At 44.9% G+C, this 18,840-nt stretch overlaps 1 protein-coding gene across 1 annotated transcript; it reads right to left on the bottom strand.

Moving 5' to 3' along the window:
* Nucleotides 1-1,712: 1,712 nt before the first annotated feature.
* Nucleotides 1,713-10,729, bottom strand: LOC105040104 (protein transport protein SEC23 A). The gene is made up of 6 exons (XM_010916482.4): nt 10,517-10,729; nt 9,362-9,871; nt 7,228-9,048; nt 2,868-2,984; nt 2,338-2,409; nt 1,713-2,157 (listed from the first exon to the last, which is right to left on the bottom strand). The coding sequence occupies exons 2-6, from the start codon at nt 9,830-9,832 to the stop codon at nt 2,020-2,022; spliced, it is 2,619 nt and encodes an 872-aa protein (XP_010914784.1). The 5' UTR covers nt 9,833-9,871; nt 10,517-10,729; the 3' UTR covers nt 1,713-2,019.
* Between the last annotated feature and the right edge of the window lie 8,111 nt (nt 10,730-18,840).

Genomic DNA, 18,840 nt, shown 5'->3' with positions numbered 1-18,840 from the left:
CTGTGCGCCTTCCTGGAATAAAAATATGTTTAAAATCGCGCAGCATCTGCATAGTTTGGGCATCTCAAAGCACCTCTTGAGAGAGGAGATAAGTAGATAACTGTGAATATCCTGTTATGCATGGAAGCTTGTCGAATTTTTTTCAGTATTTATTTTTGTAATTTGACAGAACTGGTGTAGACTTCCAATGCGCAAGCAGAGCAGGTTTTCTGATTATGATACATATTTTTACTTCTATTTTCATATAATATTGCAAATTGGGTTATTAAAATGCCCACGGATGGTTAGGATTTAAAAAAAAATTTTTGTACACCACATGCAATATAGAAAAAATACATCATCACATCTGATTGGATAATATAACTACTGCAATCACACTTTTTTGTTTAAAATTTTGAATAACAAAAAATTTTTTTTTTTTTTAAATTATGACATTCTGTATCGATATTATGATTTCTTACATAAGATATCATAATTTTTTTATAGGATATCGTAAAGAAGAAAATATATTTTCATCATTAAAAAATTTATAAAATTTTTTAATAATAAAATATTTTTATTATAATTATAAATTCTGTAAAAAAATTATGACGTCTTATGCAATAAGTTATAATTTCAATATACGATGTTATAATATCGATATAGAATGTCATAATTTTTAAAAAAAAAAAAATATTATCATCATTCAAAATTTTAAATAAAAAAATAAAATTAAAGATATTAAATATATATTAAAAAGCGATGACTATACTACATATAGTATACAAAGATACTACATGCAATGTACAAAGAATTTTCCGGGGTTCAAATAACTTGGGCTATTCATGATGGCCCCCTTAGCTCAGTTCTATTACAGAACTCCGGATTGAACCAACGCCAGACTAACAAGGCCACCTGCTTGGATAATCTCACCCTGCACGCTCTCGGCCAAATAATGGCCGTGTTGGTTCCCTAGTTCAGTCTGGACTGGATCTGATTGGCAATGAAAGACTTGTCCCACATGAGAGGAAACAAAGCAAACAACAGAATTGTTGGCTACGATAAGTGTCATTAACCTTTACAGTATAAAATAAAGGAAGGCAACATAGCATTATCTACTCATGTCACTTTTAAACTAATTTTAAAAAAATTCCTGCAAGTCTGCTAGAAATTTTTTGTCTATTTATTTAAACAAACAGTGAAAATACCTAGTTTACAAACCAATCCATTACAAGCTCAGGCTTGAGTCCATTACAAGCTTATTCAAGATATTCAATTAGAAAATGAGTCATATGTGAGCATTTTTGCTTGAGCTTGGCCAGAATTTATAGATTCTGGAAAGTGGAGATGTCCCGAAGAGTTTGAATTTCAGATGGTTTATATATGTAAAGATATCTTTGGTGGAAAGAAAAAGATGAAAAAGGCAAGAAAAACATATATGACTTGATATAATGTTAATATGACCAATCATCCAGCATTGCAACAAGTAATACCAAGTCCAAAATTTTATTGACATTTTTTTTTTTTTGGCGACACCTGAATACATGTTTAGTGAAGAAAGTTAGAGCGGAAATTCTGAAAAGAAAAAAAAGGGGCAAACAAATCCCCATTGCCCGCACCCCCGCCCCCGCCCCCAAAAAAAGGTTTATTCCCTCAGATCCACCTCATCAGCTCTATATAATTTTAAGGCGAGATATGTAGGAAACAATCCAATAGCAAGAAGAGAGACTCTATTATTTATGAATAGCGAACCAGATTTTATTGCAGTGTAATATCTCAGATCTATAAAAGAAATCTTGAAAGCAATGTGAATGGAACCCCACAGTAATTAGTTACATAGCAAAATCAGTAGAGGAGCTTAAACAAATTAATCCCTAACAGGAAGTCAGCCACCATCCACCACTATCAAACAAGATTCCTGAAAAATGGACTCCATATTCAACAAATTTCAAAGTATCCGCAGGTGATTTGTAAAATATATCATAAAGACTCTAGCATTGAAGAAAGAATCTTCCAAAGCCTCCAGCTGCCCACAGATTATTAGCTTGGTTCAGGGGGCACCAATTTCAGGCTACGCATCCACTCGCAAAAGCTATAATCATCAAAGTGAAGGAAGCTGCTCTTTAACTTCGTCCTCTGTTCTGGAGTTAATGTCCGCAGCTGAGGGAACCTTGCCTCCTGAAGGAGCAAAACCAGCAGTTGAGTTGCATAAACATTTCTAAATTATTTTGTCAAATAACTATAATTCTCAATAGTTACAAAGTCAGCAACTTTCAATTTGAATAATTTCTTAGATAACATTAAAAATGATATCAAGTTATTATCATGTTTTTCTAAAGGGGATGAAAAACATCATACCTGCTCATAAGGAGGATCCTTGTGGGCTGGTATCAGCCGAGAGACGAAGTATCTTGCCTGAGAGCTCCCCTCCTATACCCATACCAAGAAAATCAGAAAACGTATTTATTTCTTTACACAACAATACTGAAGTGAGATCAAGGAGCTATGTGGATGGGAAATATATTTGTATATATTACTAAGGAACTAAGGACAGAGAACCCTCTATCTGATTGCAAAAGCATTATGTAGGTTTTGCTTTGTGCTATATTCTCTTCTTATGCAGTCCATCATTCCAAGAGGGGAAGCATATCACAAATACAATATCATAAACTCATAATACTATTTATATATAAAAGAATAAATCACATTATTGGAAATGGGATGAGATTCAACAACAATCCAACACTAAGAAACCTAGTTAGTAATCCTCGTGACCGAGAACATATGCAGAATAAAGCCCTAGCCATAAAATATACCCATAAACAAAATGGCAATGGTGAAGTAATAGTTTCAAATGGAAAAATGGAAACAAGTGGAAGGAAACAGACTTTGAATGCAAGGATCCGAGGAGCTGGAAAGCGGTTTTCAGTGAGTTCCTCTGCCAATGTTCTGCATGCGGCTAAAGCTGCAGCACTTTTCCCTTCTTGAGCTGCAAGCTCAGCACCCTGAAAACATTGGAAAATCCTAAATTATCAGTAAAAAATTAAACAAACATAAAAAATAAGATTGAACTATAAAACTTTCATGGAAAATTAGACCAACTTGGCAAATGCAATGCTGAATTATGTGGACATGTACATAAACAGTAAACACAAAAATAAAGTAAAATTTGAATTGTTTATTAAGCAGCTATCAACAAATGAATGCAGCTAAGTTGTCTGGCAGATAGGTTTTTGATATGGTGATGAACTGTAAATCATGTAGCTCTAGAAATTTAGTCTAAAGTCTATTTCTTTCTACAGGACCACATGAACAGACAATCAGCAGGAACCAAAAAAAAAGAATGAAAAGACACTGGTAGAAGCTCATGGCATGTTGGTTTTAAGAATGACCACAAAAGGAGAGCATCTATACATTAATGGGGATACGAGGGTAACACAAGCAAGAAATACATCCATAATGCTTTATAAAACAGTACATGAATTGGAGGAGAAGCCTGATAATAGGTTAAAAAAAAAAAAGAGAAAAGAACCTAGGTGAGTGAGCTCACAAGAATCCCCTTCTAGATTATGCCGGTGATCCATGTATATGAAATCAAAAGATGGAATAAACTAGAATAGAACCTTGGCCTTAGAAGACACTTCAAACAAGAGCATATTCTAATATTCTTACACTGATACAAGTAGTTAATTCTGAGAAGCAGTAAAGGTACTAAAATTTTGTAATTGCACTTCTATTTTTTGACAAAGGCATTGATTTGCTTACAGGACAGGTTCAACTATGAAGCCCCCTTCTTTTTTTAAAAAGAGGAGTAAGGTTAAGTCTAGAATTGTCATTTCATTGCTTGCAGGTAGACTCTAATATTTTATAACCATCTTTCTAATCCTTGTTGTACGCTTAAACTGCAAAAAGTGTGGTAGTGTTTGCTGTCTAGGTTCTATTTTGTAAGTGACAGATGAAACAATCAAATGTATTCAACAAGATTAAAAAAGAGTGAATAAATTTACGAGGCACCTCTGGCCATCAGTTTGCCCAGACCTTAGGAGAAGATTTATAAAAACAACAGAAATTACCACTAGATTACCAGGATTAGAATATGAAATGCTGAAAAAGTAGAAAGGCTATAGAATAAAAACATAACAAAGAGAGAAAATACAGTCGGATGTGAGGTGAAGCCATAGTGGCCATGAACTGGAATAAAGTCCCAATACAAGTACCGTCATAACAAGACTGGTATGCACAGTAGATAGAAGTCCCCCGCTAAAACTTCATCAATCCAACTCAGGTAATAGTTGGGTGCCAATACATTGGCATTACCATGCCAGTTTGGTGTCGACGTGGTTTGAATATATGTTGATACAGTGTACGCCATGGCAAAGCCCCACGCATGCGAGTTCAATTTTCTCCACTCTCTACCAAATCTCATGAGGATTTCCCCTTCAACCAGATATGAAGAAAAAGATGGGAAATTAGGGAAATGGTGAAGAGAAATGTGGAAGCTACCAGGATAAGGGAAATCTACTCCAAAATCTGTTTTCAAGAATACAAAAATCTGGATCTACCCTCAGCCCAACATAAAAATAAAACCAACTGATGCAGACAAGCATATCTCAGCAAAGACTTTTCTAATCCATCATATTAACTAACTCAGACATTTTTTAACAAATCTGATAAAAGAAGGAACCTAAAAAGACTAAATATTGACTCTCCTAATCAAAATTATTTCCTGGCCAACAAAAATTCAAACCCTTAATTTGAGTTGTTCTAAAACAACTAGGACTTGAAACATTTTCAATTGTCCGCCCAAAAGGATCTAAAAATACATCAGAACAGAATCATCGAAGAATCCAGCCCTCGTGTGCTTTGAGGAGTTCTTAAACATGAACAAGATCAGTGATTCTCAGCCCTTGTGTTAGGTTTCCAGTCCAAAGAATTCAGTATCTACACAAGATAGCAAGGAATCATCAAAGCTTCCAACAGTCAACAAAGGTGCAATTCCACATTCCACAAATCCTATGTTCTCTATTAAAGAACGAATTTATTGGTATTTACATTATAGGATTATGAGATGTAACTTTAAAACATGATCATGCCTCACTTTTATAATAGCCTCTAATGAAAAAACAGTGTTTTTTTTCCACATCTTTGAGGGAATTGTCTTGGGTATTATTCTTTCTATCACAATGTTGGAGAATCATCAAAGTATGCATCTCTTTATAAGAATTTATATGAAACTCCAGCATATATTTGTGATATTCCTACTACTCATTACTCATGGCAAAATATCCGTCTTCCTACCAGCAGTTAGTACTAAGCGTGGAAACCTAGGATTTGTGGTTATCATGTATCCATATGTGCATGCATCAAACAAGGAAGGTTTTTTGAGGGTCAAATAAGGGAGGCCATGACTTTAGGTCAAACAAGAATACAGAAGTTAGTGGAAAACCAGGAAACAGAGGGTTGTAGGATGTACAAAATCCAAATTAAGCCTCTGGAAACTAAAATTAGTGAGAATAGGCCTCACATAGTATGAATAGATATAATATTCCTATGATGCAGGAGCAACTAATCAGTATGGTGTCTCTTTTGAGTCATCAATATGCAGGGTGACCAATTTTAAGAGGACTCTATTTCATCAGAACTTCTACTTGAACCACTTGAGGCCTCAGAAGTTTGAAAAAAGGAGCTTGATAAGCACATTCTTGTGCCCACCTTCCTTAACTAGTTCAGTTATTTTTAACATGTTATGTCCAACAACAGTGTCATGAATCTAAAATTATTAAAAATGGTGGACAAGGTAATGAGAGACACGTCAAGAAAAGAGGAGGATACATTGAACAAGTTCAGAAGTTACTTCTGCATCTGCATTGATCATGACCAATGATCATCATGCAGTGAAAAAAGAATAAAAATCTTGTAATGTCCTCTGATAGCCAAAACAGATTCTTTCAAAGCCTCAAGAGAAACAGTGAGATTCAAATCATAACCGACACAAATCATCAAAACTATGTAGGGCCAAGCTTAATATTTCTGATTCTAACTATCGATTTCTGGTTCTTTCTCACAACCATAACCCAAGATTTGTTAGGCGCCCCTTACACATACTACCAAGAGGTAGCCTCTCTCTCTCTCTTTTTCCCCTTTTTCCCCCTTTTTTTTTGTAATTGAAGTGCAAAGTGGAAAGGAAAGAATATGGTGCAACCAACAATTTGTCCTTCTCAAGGTAGAAAAATACACGGACAGTTAAATATAGAAGATCGATTTATAATATAAATGTATTTTTTGATTGACCTGAAGTCATTTATGTTTGAAAAAATACTAAGGTTTACTGTTCCAGAAAGTGGCACTATTGGCCCACACCAAATTCAAACTTATAGTGCCAAACAGGAATACTTGAATGTGAAAAATTTTAAAAGCGATTTAAACCTCTACAATGGTATATTCTGATTGATCTGTTATCATTTAAATGCAACAATACTTTCTAGGTTTGTTTTCCAAATATTATGTCATTCGCCTATAATTCAAAATCAAAAAAACATATTCAGAGATGATAACTATACACCAGGCCAAAGTTTAACAAAGCAGAGTAACTCTTGCTCCATTCAAACACAGTTGCTGAGACAACACAGCATCATATATTGAGCTGAGTCAGTAAGCACTAGTTTTAGGCTGAGTTTGGCTAACACCAGACGAAGAATGAAAGCAAACCAAGCCAATCCAATTCATTAAAACCTCAAACACTACAGAGATTGGAATTTGAAACCCAACAAAGTAATGTAACATATTTGAAATTTTAACATATCATCCTCTGTGCAAGAAACATTTCTCAAAATTTAAAGCAAGATCTAGAAGTATATTAGGTAATTTAAAGATTTACTAAAACAACTAGAATTGATTTCAAGCTCGATGGACTAGAATCTGTCAATAGAGCTGGAAAAAAAGAACTGCATAAAAAGCAAATGAGAAGGGGAAAAGGTATACATGCAGATATCTGTGTATGTGGAGAGTATACATTTCTCTAAGTTTTTTGGATAATGGGAAAATCTCATTCACATGATTCTAAAATAGACATGTATTACACACAAAGCAAAACATACAACAACCACTAAGCAATTTGATAAAACTAAGAGTGAGATAGTAACTATACACTATCAAAAATAGAAACATAATTACTTCACATAACAGATATCTATACCTAGATGGAAATGATGCAGTTAATCTAGTGAGCCAGAGCTGAGAATAACATACCAACCATATGAAAACATCTGTTCCATGGTCAAGCACAACTGCAGCATTAGACTGCATGGCAAGATCATATGCTGGCAGCTCCTCGAATGTGCCACCTTCACGATGCATTAGACAACGAGGTGCCAACATACGAAGAGACAAATCAAAAGAAGCATGCAAGAACAAATTTCTCAAGACAGATCTTTCATCTTCATGACCAACAATATTTCCTAAGAGTGGTCCCCTTCTTAGATGAAATAAGTTCTCAGGCAATGATGATAGCTCCTTTGGGAACCGATATAGCTTTGATTTCGGTAGCTGAGACCCAAATTTTACAGCAATATCTTTAACTCTCTCATCTACTGTCAGTCTCATATCGACTGCATCAGAAGCAGTTCTGGCATGCAAGAGAGTCCTCTTGGCAATAAGAACTGCAGCCACATCTTCCTGGATGCTTCCCAGATATGCAGATACACTATCCACAGTACGAAGCCTCACAGTAATCACCCTAGAAATGTCTGCTTGATAGACATTTGAATAACGAACAACAAATTGGAAGTAAACATGGTCATTCTTAATGTCACCTTTTGTTTCCATGGATAGGGTAAAGGTTTGAGTTTCTTCGACACTGTGCATTTGAATACAAAAAGAAGAGTCATTCTTAAATGTTTCGTGAACATCTGCTGGTGCTTCTTCGCCTGGTCCAATGACCTGGGTCACAAGAATATCATCTGAACAGCGTATCTCAAATAATCCATGGGAACCAGCAGCCCTAATAGATGCTCTCTGTAAATTAACACCAAATGCCTCACCAAAGTCATCATGAAGTATCAGCACGCCACCAGAACTTTTTGCTAGTGGTTGCAGAATAGGAACCCTCACTGGACATGTTCCAGCACAGAGAATATCAACTACAGTGTCATGCCTATGTGCCTCCTGACCAACATGCTCCATCCACTTCATAGCTTTCCTCTCCATGTATGCATAATTAGGATGATTAAACGAGTGAGGAACCGACCCAGGACCATAGGTATTCGGACCACCAGCACAAACCAAAATTCTGCAATTGCCTCCTGGCCTTTTAATAATTCCTCGAGACATTTCTGCTGATGGCCCTTGAATTATTGCTAGAGCAACCTCCACTGCTGTACCAAGGCATCGGTCCCTGGATGCTTCTGGCAATTTAAGCTTGTATGGTCTCAGAGATGAAAATATGGTGTGAGCAACAGGAAGCGAGGCATGTATAGGTGACAGGTAAACACCAGTCCCATAAATTAGTGCTTTTATAGATTCTTGGGAAGGTGATTTGTCACCTGGAAGCACATCAGCTGATGCCATTGAACCCTCTGAAAAGTCATAAACCGACACTGTTCGTCCATAAGTAATGATACCTATTCTTGTAGTAGGCGGGAGGGAATCAACAAAAGCATGCAAAGATCCTTGCAGATGCTGGAGGTGTGCTTCATCCAGGCATTCGTCTATGACTAGAAAAATGGGTGCAGTCATTCGTGAGTCAGAAACAGGAATATAACCTGGCCGTTTGTTTCCAGTCTGAACATAATCAATTGCTGAAGATAAGAGTTCTGGCCAGTGTCGAAGGTCTTCCTTGCTTGGGGCTATATATTCCCCATCACTGCCATTTAGTTTCTTACAAATTACACATTGCCACTGCCCTGAACCAATTAAAATCTCAGAATAAAGGTTTGCATAAGCTCCGCAGTTTTGGCAACGGTGTGGGTCACGTTGTACTACCTCAGGACCAGGTGCAATCTCCCTCCCAGGCGAGACCAATGCTCCAAATCCCAGACTTGGAACATTTGCTAGCTTCTTGTGTTTCAACACCTAACATTGCAAAATGTAACTATAAGTTGAGAAGAAGATGGACAAAATAGCAGTTAACATGAAGGTTTCATGAAAAGTTGAAGGGAAAAACAAAATATTTTATCTTGCAAGTTAGAAGTGGCTGAAAATTATATCCCTTATACTAGCTAGCGAGACTCATATCCTCCATTGAGGTTAGCAACAAAACCATCTACAGACATGAAAACAATGAAGCTCAGAACAACTGTAAAAACAAATGCTGTCAGGCAACACGAGCTTGCAGTTAAAGTTAAACTATAACCAGAAGAAATAAGAAAGTGGTTAAGAGTTATACCTTGTGAGCAGAAAAGAGTACATATGGTGATTCAAAACTGGACTCATCAACCCCAGCAGCATGATGCACAGGCAACTCATAGGATCCATTAGTATAAAGCGGTGGAGACGATGTGGGCAAAGAAGAGCCCGAAGAAAAAGGCACTGGCTGAGGAGTTGCTGGTGATGTCCGGAAAGGCACGGCAGCTGGGCGTAGTGGTGAAGAGAAGACAGGCGGGCCAGGAGGAGTACTGAACTGGGAAACAGGATTACTACCAGTCTGAGCTCCATCTCCAGATGACAGTGAGCTTGGTGTTCTGGATGAAGACAAAGGGGGCTGCTCATATAGGGGTCTCTGAGGAGAAAATCTGGTTGATACTGGAGAAGAGAAAGCAGGCGGGGTTGGTCGCCTTTCAGGATGAGGTGTAGGTGTGCTCGGGGAAGCAACTGCAGCAGTATATCCTGGATGAGGTGGTGGGGAGGGCGTATCCATTTATTTCTAAATTGCTGCCAAAATTTACAATCCTGAACTCTGGAAACAGGAACGATCAAACTAATAGGTTAAAAAAGAATTATATGGCAATATCCTTTAACTTGACATCAAATCATAATTTATATCTTCATCGTCATGACCACTGGACTTGGAGGAATGAACCGAAAAATTTGGTTGTTTTAAGCACTAGATTTTCATCCGCTTAAGATCCAATTTTAGCCTTCAATGCTACATCAGGACCGAAAATCGCAACAAAACCCTAAATCCTAAATCGCTGAATTATCGAGATAAAGCCAAAAACATAATTTAGCATCACTTAACTGGAATCACATAGTTCAACTGAGACATCATAGAGAATCCAAAAAAAGAAAAAAGAAAGAAAGAAAATTCACCTCTTCTCAAACTAATTCTACACGAGCTCCGATAAAAGTCAAGCTCAAACCGAAACCTAATTCAAATTTTGGATCTGAAAAGTGGGAAGAACGGAGCAAAAGATTTTTTGCATTACAACACGGAATCGCTCTTACATCGAGAAAAATCCGATTTTCATCCAAAACAACAGATATGGGTGAATATAGGGACCCAGATTTAAGATTCTAACAAGATACAAAGCTAGGGTTTTGGAGGGATATTATTACGGATTGAAGCGAGAGAAATCGGGGTAGATTTTTGGGAATCGCGTACCTGGTGGGAGATCCGAGGGCTGGAAGGTGATATCGAGAGGACGGAGGCGGGGGAGGGCAAGAAATCGAACAAGAGGCGCTCGAATCCCCCCTCCTCTATCCCTCTCTATATTTCCCGTGGGCTGTTTTTTTTTTTTTTTTAATATGATTCGTTTCCCTTCGGGCTTTATATTTTTATTTCTCTGAGCGCAATCCCTTTATTTTCTCCCTTTCTATTTATGAGAGGGAGAGGTGAGAAGGTGGTGGGACGGGGTGGGGATGGAAAGAGAGCAAGATTTGGGAGCCTTTTTTGCCGGAGTAAATGGGGGTGCTGTCTTGATACGGCGAGCAATTAATACGAGCTGTGCTGTGGTTTGGAGGGTAGACAGGCGGATTTGGGTCTGAGCTGGCTTAGGTTGGGCGGTGCTTCTTGATTGGGTCTGACCAGGGGCTGGGGTTCACTTGGCAACGTTGGTCTTGGATTGGATCAGCTTAGATATGAATCGGTTTAAATATAAAATAAATCAAAAATCTATCGTTCTAAATTCAATCCATATATTAAAGAGATCAAAAATCTACATCCAAATCTGACCATTTTATTAATTGGTGACCTAAATTGATTTATAGTTTGAATTAAATTAAATTGGGTTAAACAATTAAGTATTGCTATCCCTATAGGACTTGGATTAGGTTGGAAGGTGCTTCTTAATTGGATTGGCCAAGGTTTAGGGTTCAATCTCCAAAAATATAAGTTGGGAGTCGAAGTAATCTGTGTTTTTATTGGTGACAAAAAAAAGGGGGCCAGCCATGGGTTTTAGAAGGCTTATTTTATTGTGATTGGAACTTGAAGAGAGTTTGGTTACCTTGGTGTTTCTATCAAGCTGGAAACTATATTGGTCTACGCTATAAGTCTAAAAATTGTCCAATTAAAGTTGTAAAGTCAATCAAATCATGTCCAACATTACAATATGACAATCTTTTTATGGAGAGGAAGGAAGGTAACCAATATATGATTTACTCAAAATAAATGAACGAGCAAGGAGCAAGGTTGGCACAGAAGCCATGACATCTACATGATATAGCTTTGTTTGTCTAGTTAGAAAATCTTGTTTCATTTGACCTACTTTCTCAAATGGGTCTAAGGTTTAGATCTTAGCCTGACCTATAATTTTCAGAGAGTTTGTTTCAGGTTTTAATGATCTTCAATCCATTGATTATAGTTTAGGAGACGTGTTTGTAATTGTTTGTCATATATTTATGATAACAGCTCTGACATAAATATGAAATGGCCCATGAAAGGATGTAAAAGATGATGAAAAAATGACCAGGAAAACTCATGCAATCACAACATTTTTGAATCATTGAAAAACTATCTTCTAGTCTTTCACATAAAATCTGTTGGGGGATACCCACCGACCGACCGACCGATTGTCGGAGGGCCCGACCGACTGGCGGCCCGACCGACCGACTGGCGGCCCGACCGACTGGCGGCCCGACCGGCTCCGACGGACGACTCCGACTGGCCGATAGATCGGTCGATCGTCGGTCGGGGCGACCGACTGACGGATGCCATCAGCGGCTAACAACCGGCCATTCAACGGTCCATCGCCGACTGGGGATATGTCGGGCGTATCCATCCCGACCGACTGAACCCAGAGGTCTGATGGCCGACTCACATGAAACTCGCCGACCGACGGAGGAACCCGACGCCACTCTGCTGGCTACCGACCTAGGATCGGCCGACTCCTCCAACCGCCGTACAGCCGCCAGACCTTGTCAGCTCTGACACGGACATGCGGCGCGGTTACCTAGGGGCATTGTCCCGTCGAGGGCATTGTCAACCCTGGTGATTGGACAGCCACATGGCGACATGACATTTTCACGGCGACTCTGACAGTCCACAGTGAGTTGACAGTTCCTCACTTGTCCGCGCCATTAATGACGGCGCCATACCGTGCTCCACTATATAAACCGGGGAAGGCAACAGTGCAAAGGATCGATCCGCTCCGTCTCTCCCGAAAATGCAGGCTCACCCCTCTCTCTCTCTCTCTCTCTCTCTCGATAAGAGCTCTCTGTCTACATTTCACTGTTGCCCAGTCACCTCTCTGACTTGACCGTCGGAGGGTCCCCGACCGGAGCCGCCTCCGGTCAGTGCGGACTTCATTTTGCAGGCGCACGCTCCCCGACGATCGGACGACGAGGCGATTGGCCGCAACAGATTGGCGCACCAGGTAGGGGACAGCATGACAAAGACAAGAGCTCAACGATCGAGAGTCACTGGGTCGGCCAGGCGCTCTTCCCGCCGGGAAGAGGCCTCCCCACCCCCACCGGCGGCGGAGCCTAGCTCTCCGTGCCCTGCAGTGACCACGGAGGGCCAGATTGCGGTCATCGTACGGCAGATGACCGTACTGACTGACGCAGTCAAAAGCCTCCAGCAGCAACCGGCGGCCCGACCCATGCCCTCCAGGAGCAGCCGCCGACGACCGCGCCGATCCCTGTCGCCTCCATGCGAGCGCCCCCAACAGCGCTCCCACGGAGAAGAGGAGGGACGACCATGGCGCGACGACCGACGGTCCCAGCGGCCCTCTCCCTCCCCGTTGGAACGGGCAAGGAAGGAGAAACGGCCGCGTACACCGTCGGCCTCTCTCTCAGAATCCTCCGGAGACTCCACTCCTGGGGTCTCCCAGCATCGACGAGCGGATGACTACGAGCGACGGTTCGAGGAAATCGACCGCCGACTCGCCCAACTGCAGATGGACGGCCAGAAGTCTTCCAACGACGTCGACTTCCAGACCGCCCAACCTCTCTCTCGACTGGTCCTCGACGAGCCGATTCCCAGTCGGTTCAAAATGCCGAACATGGAGCCATACGACGGCTCCACCGACCCAATCGACCACCTCGAGAGATATAAAGCTCTCATGACGATCCAAGGAGCAACCGACGCTCTTTTTTGCATCGGCTTCCCCGCCACACTCCGCAAGGCTGCCAGGGCCTGGTACTCCGATCTCCGATCGGGAAGTATCCATTCCTTCGGGCAGCTCGAGCACTCGTTCGTGGCCCATTTCAGCACCAGCCGAAAGCCACCGCGAACGTCGGACAGCCTTTTCTCCCTCAAGCAGGGAGAAAACGAGACACTCCGACACTTCGTGGCGCGATTCAACGCGGCCACGCTCGAGGTCCGAGACCTCAACGAAGACATGGCTGTCTCAGCCATGAAGCGGGGCCTGAGGGCGTCCCGATTCACTTATTCTCTGGACAAGACCCTCCCCCGGACTTATGCCGAGCTACTGGAGCGCGCATACAAGTATATGCGCGCGGACGAAGGAGCGTCCGACCGACGCTTGGCCGAGCCCAGAGGCCCGAAAGAGAAGCGGAGGAAAGGTTGGGAGCCCGCCGAACCCAGTCAGCCCCCGACCAATAGTCGGGTCTCACCACCCGACGAATCCAAAAGCCACCTCGGCAGCAGACTCCGAGGCCGGTGCGCCCCAGGTACGACTCCTACACTCCTCTCTCCGCTCTCCGTGCGCAGATCCTGATGGAGATCGAGGGAGAGAAATACCTGCGACGGCCTCCGCCTCTGAAGGCAAAAAGCCTCGACCGTCGGAAGTACTGCCGGTTTCATCGAAGCCACGGCCACGACACCGAGCGGTGCATCCAGTTGAAGGATGAGATTGAAAATCTCATCCGCCGGGGATACCTCGGCAAATTTCGGAAGGGTCCGTCGACCCAACCAGTTGCCGATCGACGCCCCCAGCCGACTGAAGAGGCGGCGACCAACCAGCCGACGGTCGAAGTCATCAACATGATCTCCAAGCGGCTGGGCCCGGGGACGACTGCAGGAGGGGAGCCGACGAAAAGGCCACGCCCGGACGACGTAATCACCTTCACAGAAGACGACGTTCAGAGCATCCAAACTCCCCACGATGACGCTATTGTTGTGTCGGCGACAATAGCCAATTATGATGTAAAATAAATTTTTGTTGATAATGGAAGTTCGACAAATATTTTGTTTTACTCGACCTTCTCCCGAATGCGACTGTCAACTGACCGACTCAAGAGGGTCTCCGTGCCCTTGATCGGCTTTGCCGGAGACGCTGTCGCGACAGAGGGAGAAATTACCCTGCCCGTGATGGTCGGCACCGAACCACGACAAAGCACGCTCTCCCTCACTTTCGCGGTTGTCCGAGTTCCTTCGGCCTACAACGCCATACTTGGACGACCCAGATTGAACGCCCTCAAGGCGATCGTCTCGATGTACCATCACCTTGTTCGGTTCCCGACCAAAAACAGAATCGGGGAGATGCGCAGAGATCAACAGCTCGCCCGACGATGCTTCCAAATCTCCGCTCAAAGCGACGAGTCAAAAGGCTCTCTGACGATCGACAAGCTGGACCAACGGGAGGAGGAAGAACGGGGTTCGCCGGCCGAGCAGCTTGAGGCGATCCCGATAGGAGAAAATCCAGACAGGAAAGTTTGGATCGGGTCTCAATTGCCCGACACCAAACGATGCCGACTGGCGGAGCTGCTGACGGCCAATGCCGACATATTTGCTTGGTCGGCAGCAGATATGTCGGGCATCCCCCCAGAAACAATAACTCACCGACTCAACATCGACCCGACGATGAGGCCGGTGAGGCAGAAGAAAAGGTCCTTCGCCCTAAAGAGGCAGAGGGCCATCGACGAAGAAGTGGACAAGCTACTCGAAGCAGGCTTCATTCGGAAATCCACGTATCCCGATTGGCTCGCCAATGTTGTCATGGTCAAGAAAGCCAACGGGAAGTGGAGGACTGCATCGACTATACCGACCTAAACCGAGCCTGCCCAAAAGATAGCTTTCCACTTCCGAAGATCGACCAGCTGGTGGATGCGACGTCCGAATTTCGACTGCTCAGCTTCATGGACGCCTTCGTCGGGTACAACCAGATCCGGATGGCGCCTGAAGACGAGGAGCACACCGCGTTCGTAACTCCCAAGGGTCTCTACTGTTATCGGGTGATGCCCTTCGGACTGAAGAACGCCGGCGCCACCTACCAGCGACTCGTCAATAAGATCTTCAAAGACCAGATCGGGCGCAACATGGAGGTGTACGTGGACGACATGCTGGTGAAAAGCGCGCAGATCTCGGACCATGTTCAGGATCTCGAGGAGACTTTTAGTACCCTTCGACGACATCGAATGAAGCTCAACCCGACCAAGTGTGCTTTCGGGGTGACCTCAGGGAGGTTCCTCGGATTCCTCGTTTCTCAGAGAGGGATCGAGGCCAACTCTGAGAAGATAAAGGCAATTCTCGACATGCGTCATCCGAACACCAAGAAGGAGGTCCAACAGCTGAACGGAAGAATCGTCGCTCTTAGCCGATTCATTTCCCGATCAGCCGAAAGGTGCCTCCCGTTCTTCAAGATTCTGCATCAAGCGAACGGTTTCTCTTGGTCGGATGAGTGCGAACAAGACTTCGAAGACCTGAAAAGGTACTTGGCTTCCCCGTCACTGCTCGTAAAGCCGCAGGTCGGGGAGACCTTGTATCTCTACTTGGCCACGTCTTCCGAGGCGATCAGTTCGGTGCTCGTTCGGGAAAATGAGTGCCGAACTCATCAGCCCATCTACTACACCAGCAAAGTGCTCCACGGCGCCGAAGCCAGATACTCGGAGACGAAAAAGATGATTTTCGCCCTGACCGTCTCCGCGCAACGACTTCGACCATACTTCCAGGCCCACGCCATAGTGGTGCTCACCAACCAGCCCCTGAGGGCGATACTGCGTCGACCCGACACATCTGGATGACTCGCAAAGTGGGCGATGAAGCTTAGCGAGTTCGACATTCAGTACCGACCGAAGCCTGCCCTGAAGGCTCAGGTCTTGACCGACTTCATCGCCGAGTGCCTGACGATCGACCGGGGGTCGGGAGCTGAAGACCCCGGACGAGATGCGGTCTCTGAGCCAGACCCGATCTCCACCTGGGTACTCCACATCGACGGAGCCTCAAACGCTCAGGGAAGCGGGGCTGGGCTCCTGCTCACGAACTCGGATGGGGTGGTCACTGAGTACGCCCTCCGGTTCGACTTCAAGGCCTCCAACAATCAAGCCGAATACGAGGCACTCCTCGCTGGCTTGAGGATGGCGAAGGAGCTGGGCATCGACAGCCTCCGGGCATTCTCCGACTCTCAGCTGATTGTGGGGTAGGTCAAGGGCGAATTCGAGGTGCGAGATCCGACCATGATCAGGTACCTCCAGAAAGTGAAGGACCTCGTAGCGCGCCTCGAGCATTTCGAGATCTCCCACATCCCCAGGTCGGAGAACGCCCGTGCCGACGCGCTCTCCAGATTGGCAACGTCGGCCTACGACTCTTTGGGTCGGACGCTCGTCGAAAACCTCCAGCAGCCGAGCATCGATCGGGTTGAAGAAGTGCAACAGTTAATGTCCGAACCAAGTTGGATGGACCCGATCGTCCGGTACTTGACCGACGGGATCAGTCCCGAAGATCCCACGGAGGCCAAGCGACTCCGATGGTCGGCCTCGCAATATGCGATCATGGACGGCCGACTCTACAAAAGGTCGTTTTCCCTCCCTTTGCTCAGGTGTCTGGGGCCGACCGACGCCGACTACGCTCTCCGAGAGGTTCACGAAAGAATTTGCGGGAACCACTTGGGGGGCAAGTCCCTAGCCTTCAAGGTCCTGCGATAAGGCTACTACTGGCCAACCATGAAGAAGGATGCGGCAGAGTTGGTCTGGAGGTGCGAGCCATGCCAAAAGTATGCCAATATTCAACACCAACCGGCCAGCAAAATTGCTCCTATTGTCGCTCCGTGGTCCTTCGCCCAGTGGGGAATCGACATTCTTGGTCTGTTCCCACCGGCGTCGGGCCAGAGGAAGTTCATCATTGTCGCCATCGACTACTTCACGAAGTGGGTCGAGGCCGAGCCCCTGGCGCAGATCACTGAGCGGAAGATGGAGGACTTCATCCAAAAGTCCATCATCTTCAGGTTCGGATTGCCGCACACCATCATCACCGACAACGGACGGCAATTCGACAACCAAGACTTCAGAGACTTCTGCGCCAGGTTCCACATCCGGCACCGATTGACTTCGGTCGGGCACCCTCAGTCCAACGGCGAGGTCGAGGTGACCAACCGAACCTTGCTCCACGGACTCAAGACCCGACTAAACGAAGCCAAAGGTCTCTGGGTCGACGAGCTGGGCTCCGTCCTGTGGGCTTACCGAACGACCCCCCGCGTCCTGACCGGGGAGTCGCCGTTCAGCCTGGCCTACGGGACAGAGGCGATGATCCCGCTCGAGATTGGCCTGCCATCTTCAAGGGTCGAGCGGTACCAAGAGCCGCACAACTCCGAGGGTCGGAGGGCCGACCTAGACCTCCTCCCCGAACTACGAGACGAGGCTCAAATCCGAATGGCTTCATACCGACAGAGGGTCGCCCGGTATTATAACGCCAAGGTCAGACCGAAGCTTTTCAGGCCTGGCGACCTGGTCTTGAGGAAGGCGGAAGTCTCGAAGCCCTTGGATCAGGGGAAGTTGGCTCCCAACTGGGAAGGACCCTACAAGGTTGCAGACACCTTCGGGCCGAGAGCCTATCGGCTGGAGACCCTTGAGGGGAAGCCCATTCCCCGGACTTGGAACGCCGACAACTTGAAGCTGTATTATCAGTGAATTTTGTAATTCAATAGTCAGAATACAAGTTCAGTTTGAAATCTCGGAGTCTTAACTCTTCGACTAATGATCGGCGCTCAGCCCCGACGTATCGACATGGACCTAGCATCCACCTAAAACCGACGACTCCATCATCGGTAACGCAACGGACTTTTACAAGGACCGATGCATCTACAAGGACGGGAGTTGACACTCCTTCGACAATCAACGATAAATCGGACCCTTACCAGGACCGATGTATCCATATCAACGGGAGTTGCACTCCTTCGACTTTCGGCAACACATCCGCCCTTGACAAGGGCCGACGCATCTGTTGCGACGGGAGTTCATACTCCTTCTATGGTCGAATTTTCGGGCCAAACCATCGGCCGACAGGCCGATCGGGCCCCGACCAAAGAGAGGCTAAAGGCCCATGCGACCAACGTCGCGACTTCCGACCGCGCCATGGCCGGTCGAAGGATATTCGGCTTACCACCATCTATCACACGGTGCGACCTCGGTCGCATCCATGACTTGCCGACCGACCTACGGCCGGCCGAACGACATTCGGCTTGCTACCGTATGTCGGAAGACACAGAACCCGACGCAAGAGCATGGGGACTCGACTTACTATCGTTTCCCCGACACTTCGCCGGATGATGGCCGACTAAACGCATCTATGGAAGCCCGACTACCGAACCTTTA

Source organism: Elaeis guineensis, chromosome 1 (genome assembly GCF_000442705.2).
Source record: "Elaeis guineensis isolate ETL-2024a chromosome 1, EG11, whole genome shotgun sequence".
NCBI classification, from domain to species: Eukaryota; Viridiplantae; Streptophyta; class Magnoliopsida; order Arecales; family Arecaceae; genus Elaeis; species Elaeis guineensis.
Note: the sequence above shows the minus strand (reverse complement) of the source record. Positions and strands in the feature narration are given on the sequence as shown.

What these genes read in the sequence shown, in the direction of transcription:
- LOC105040104 (XM_010916482.4), bottom strand. Translation starts at nt 9,832, where the DNA reads ATGGATACGCCCTCCCCACCACCTCATCCAGGATATACTGCTGCAGTT. An exon ending in CTCGGATCCTTGCATTCAAA is followed by an intron (nt 2,410 to 2,867) that starts GTCTGTTTCCTT and finishes GTATGGGTATAG; the next exon opens with GAGGGGAGCTCTCAGGCAAG. An exon ending in AGGATCCTCCTTATGAGCAG is followed by an intron (nt 2,158 to 2,337) that starts GTATGATGTTTT and finishes TTGCTCCTTCAG; the next exon opens with GAGGCAAGGTTCCCTCAGCT.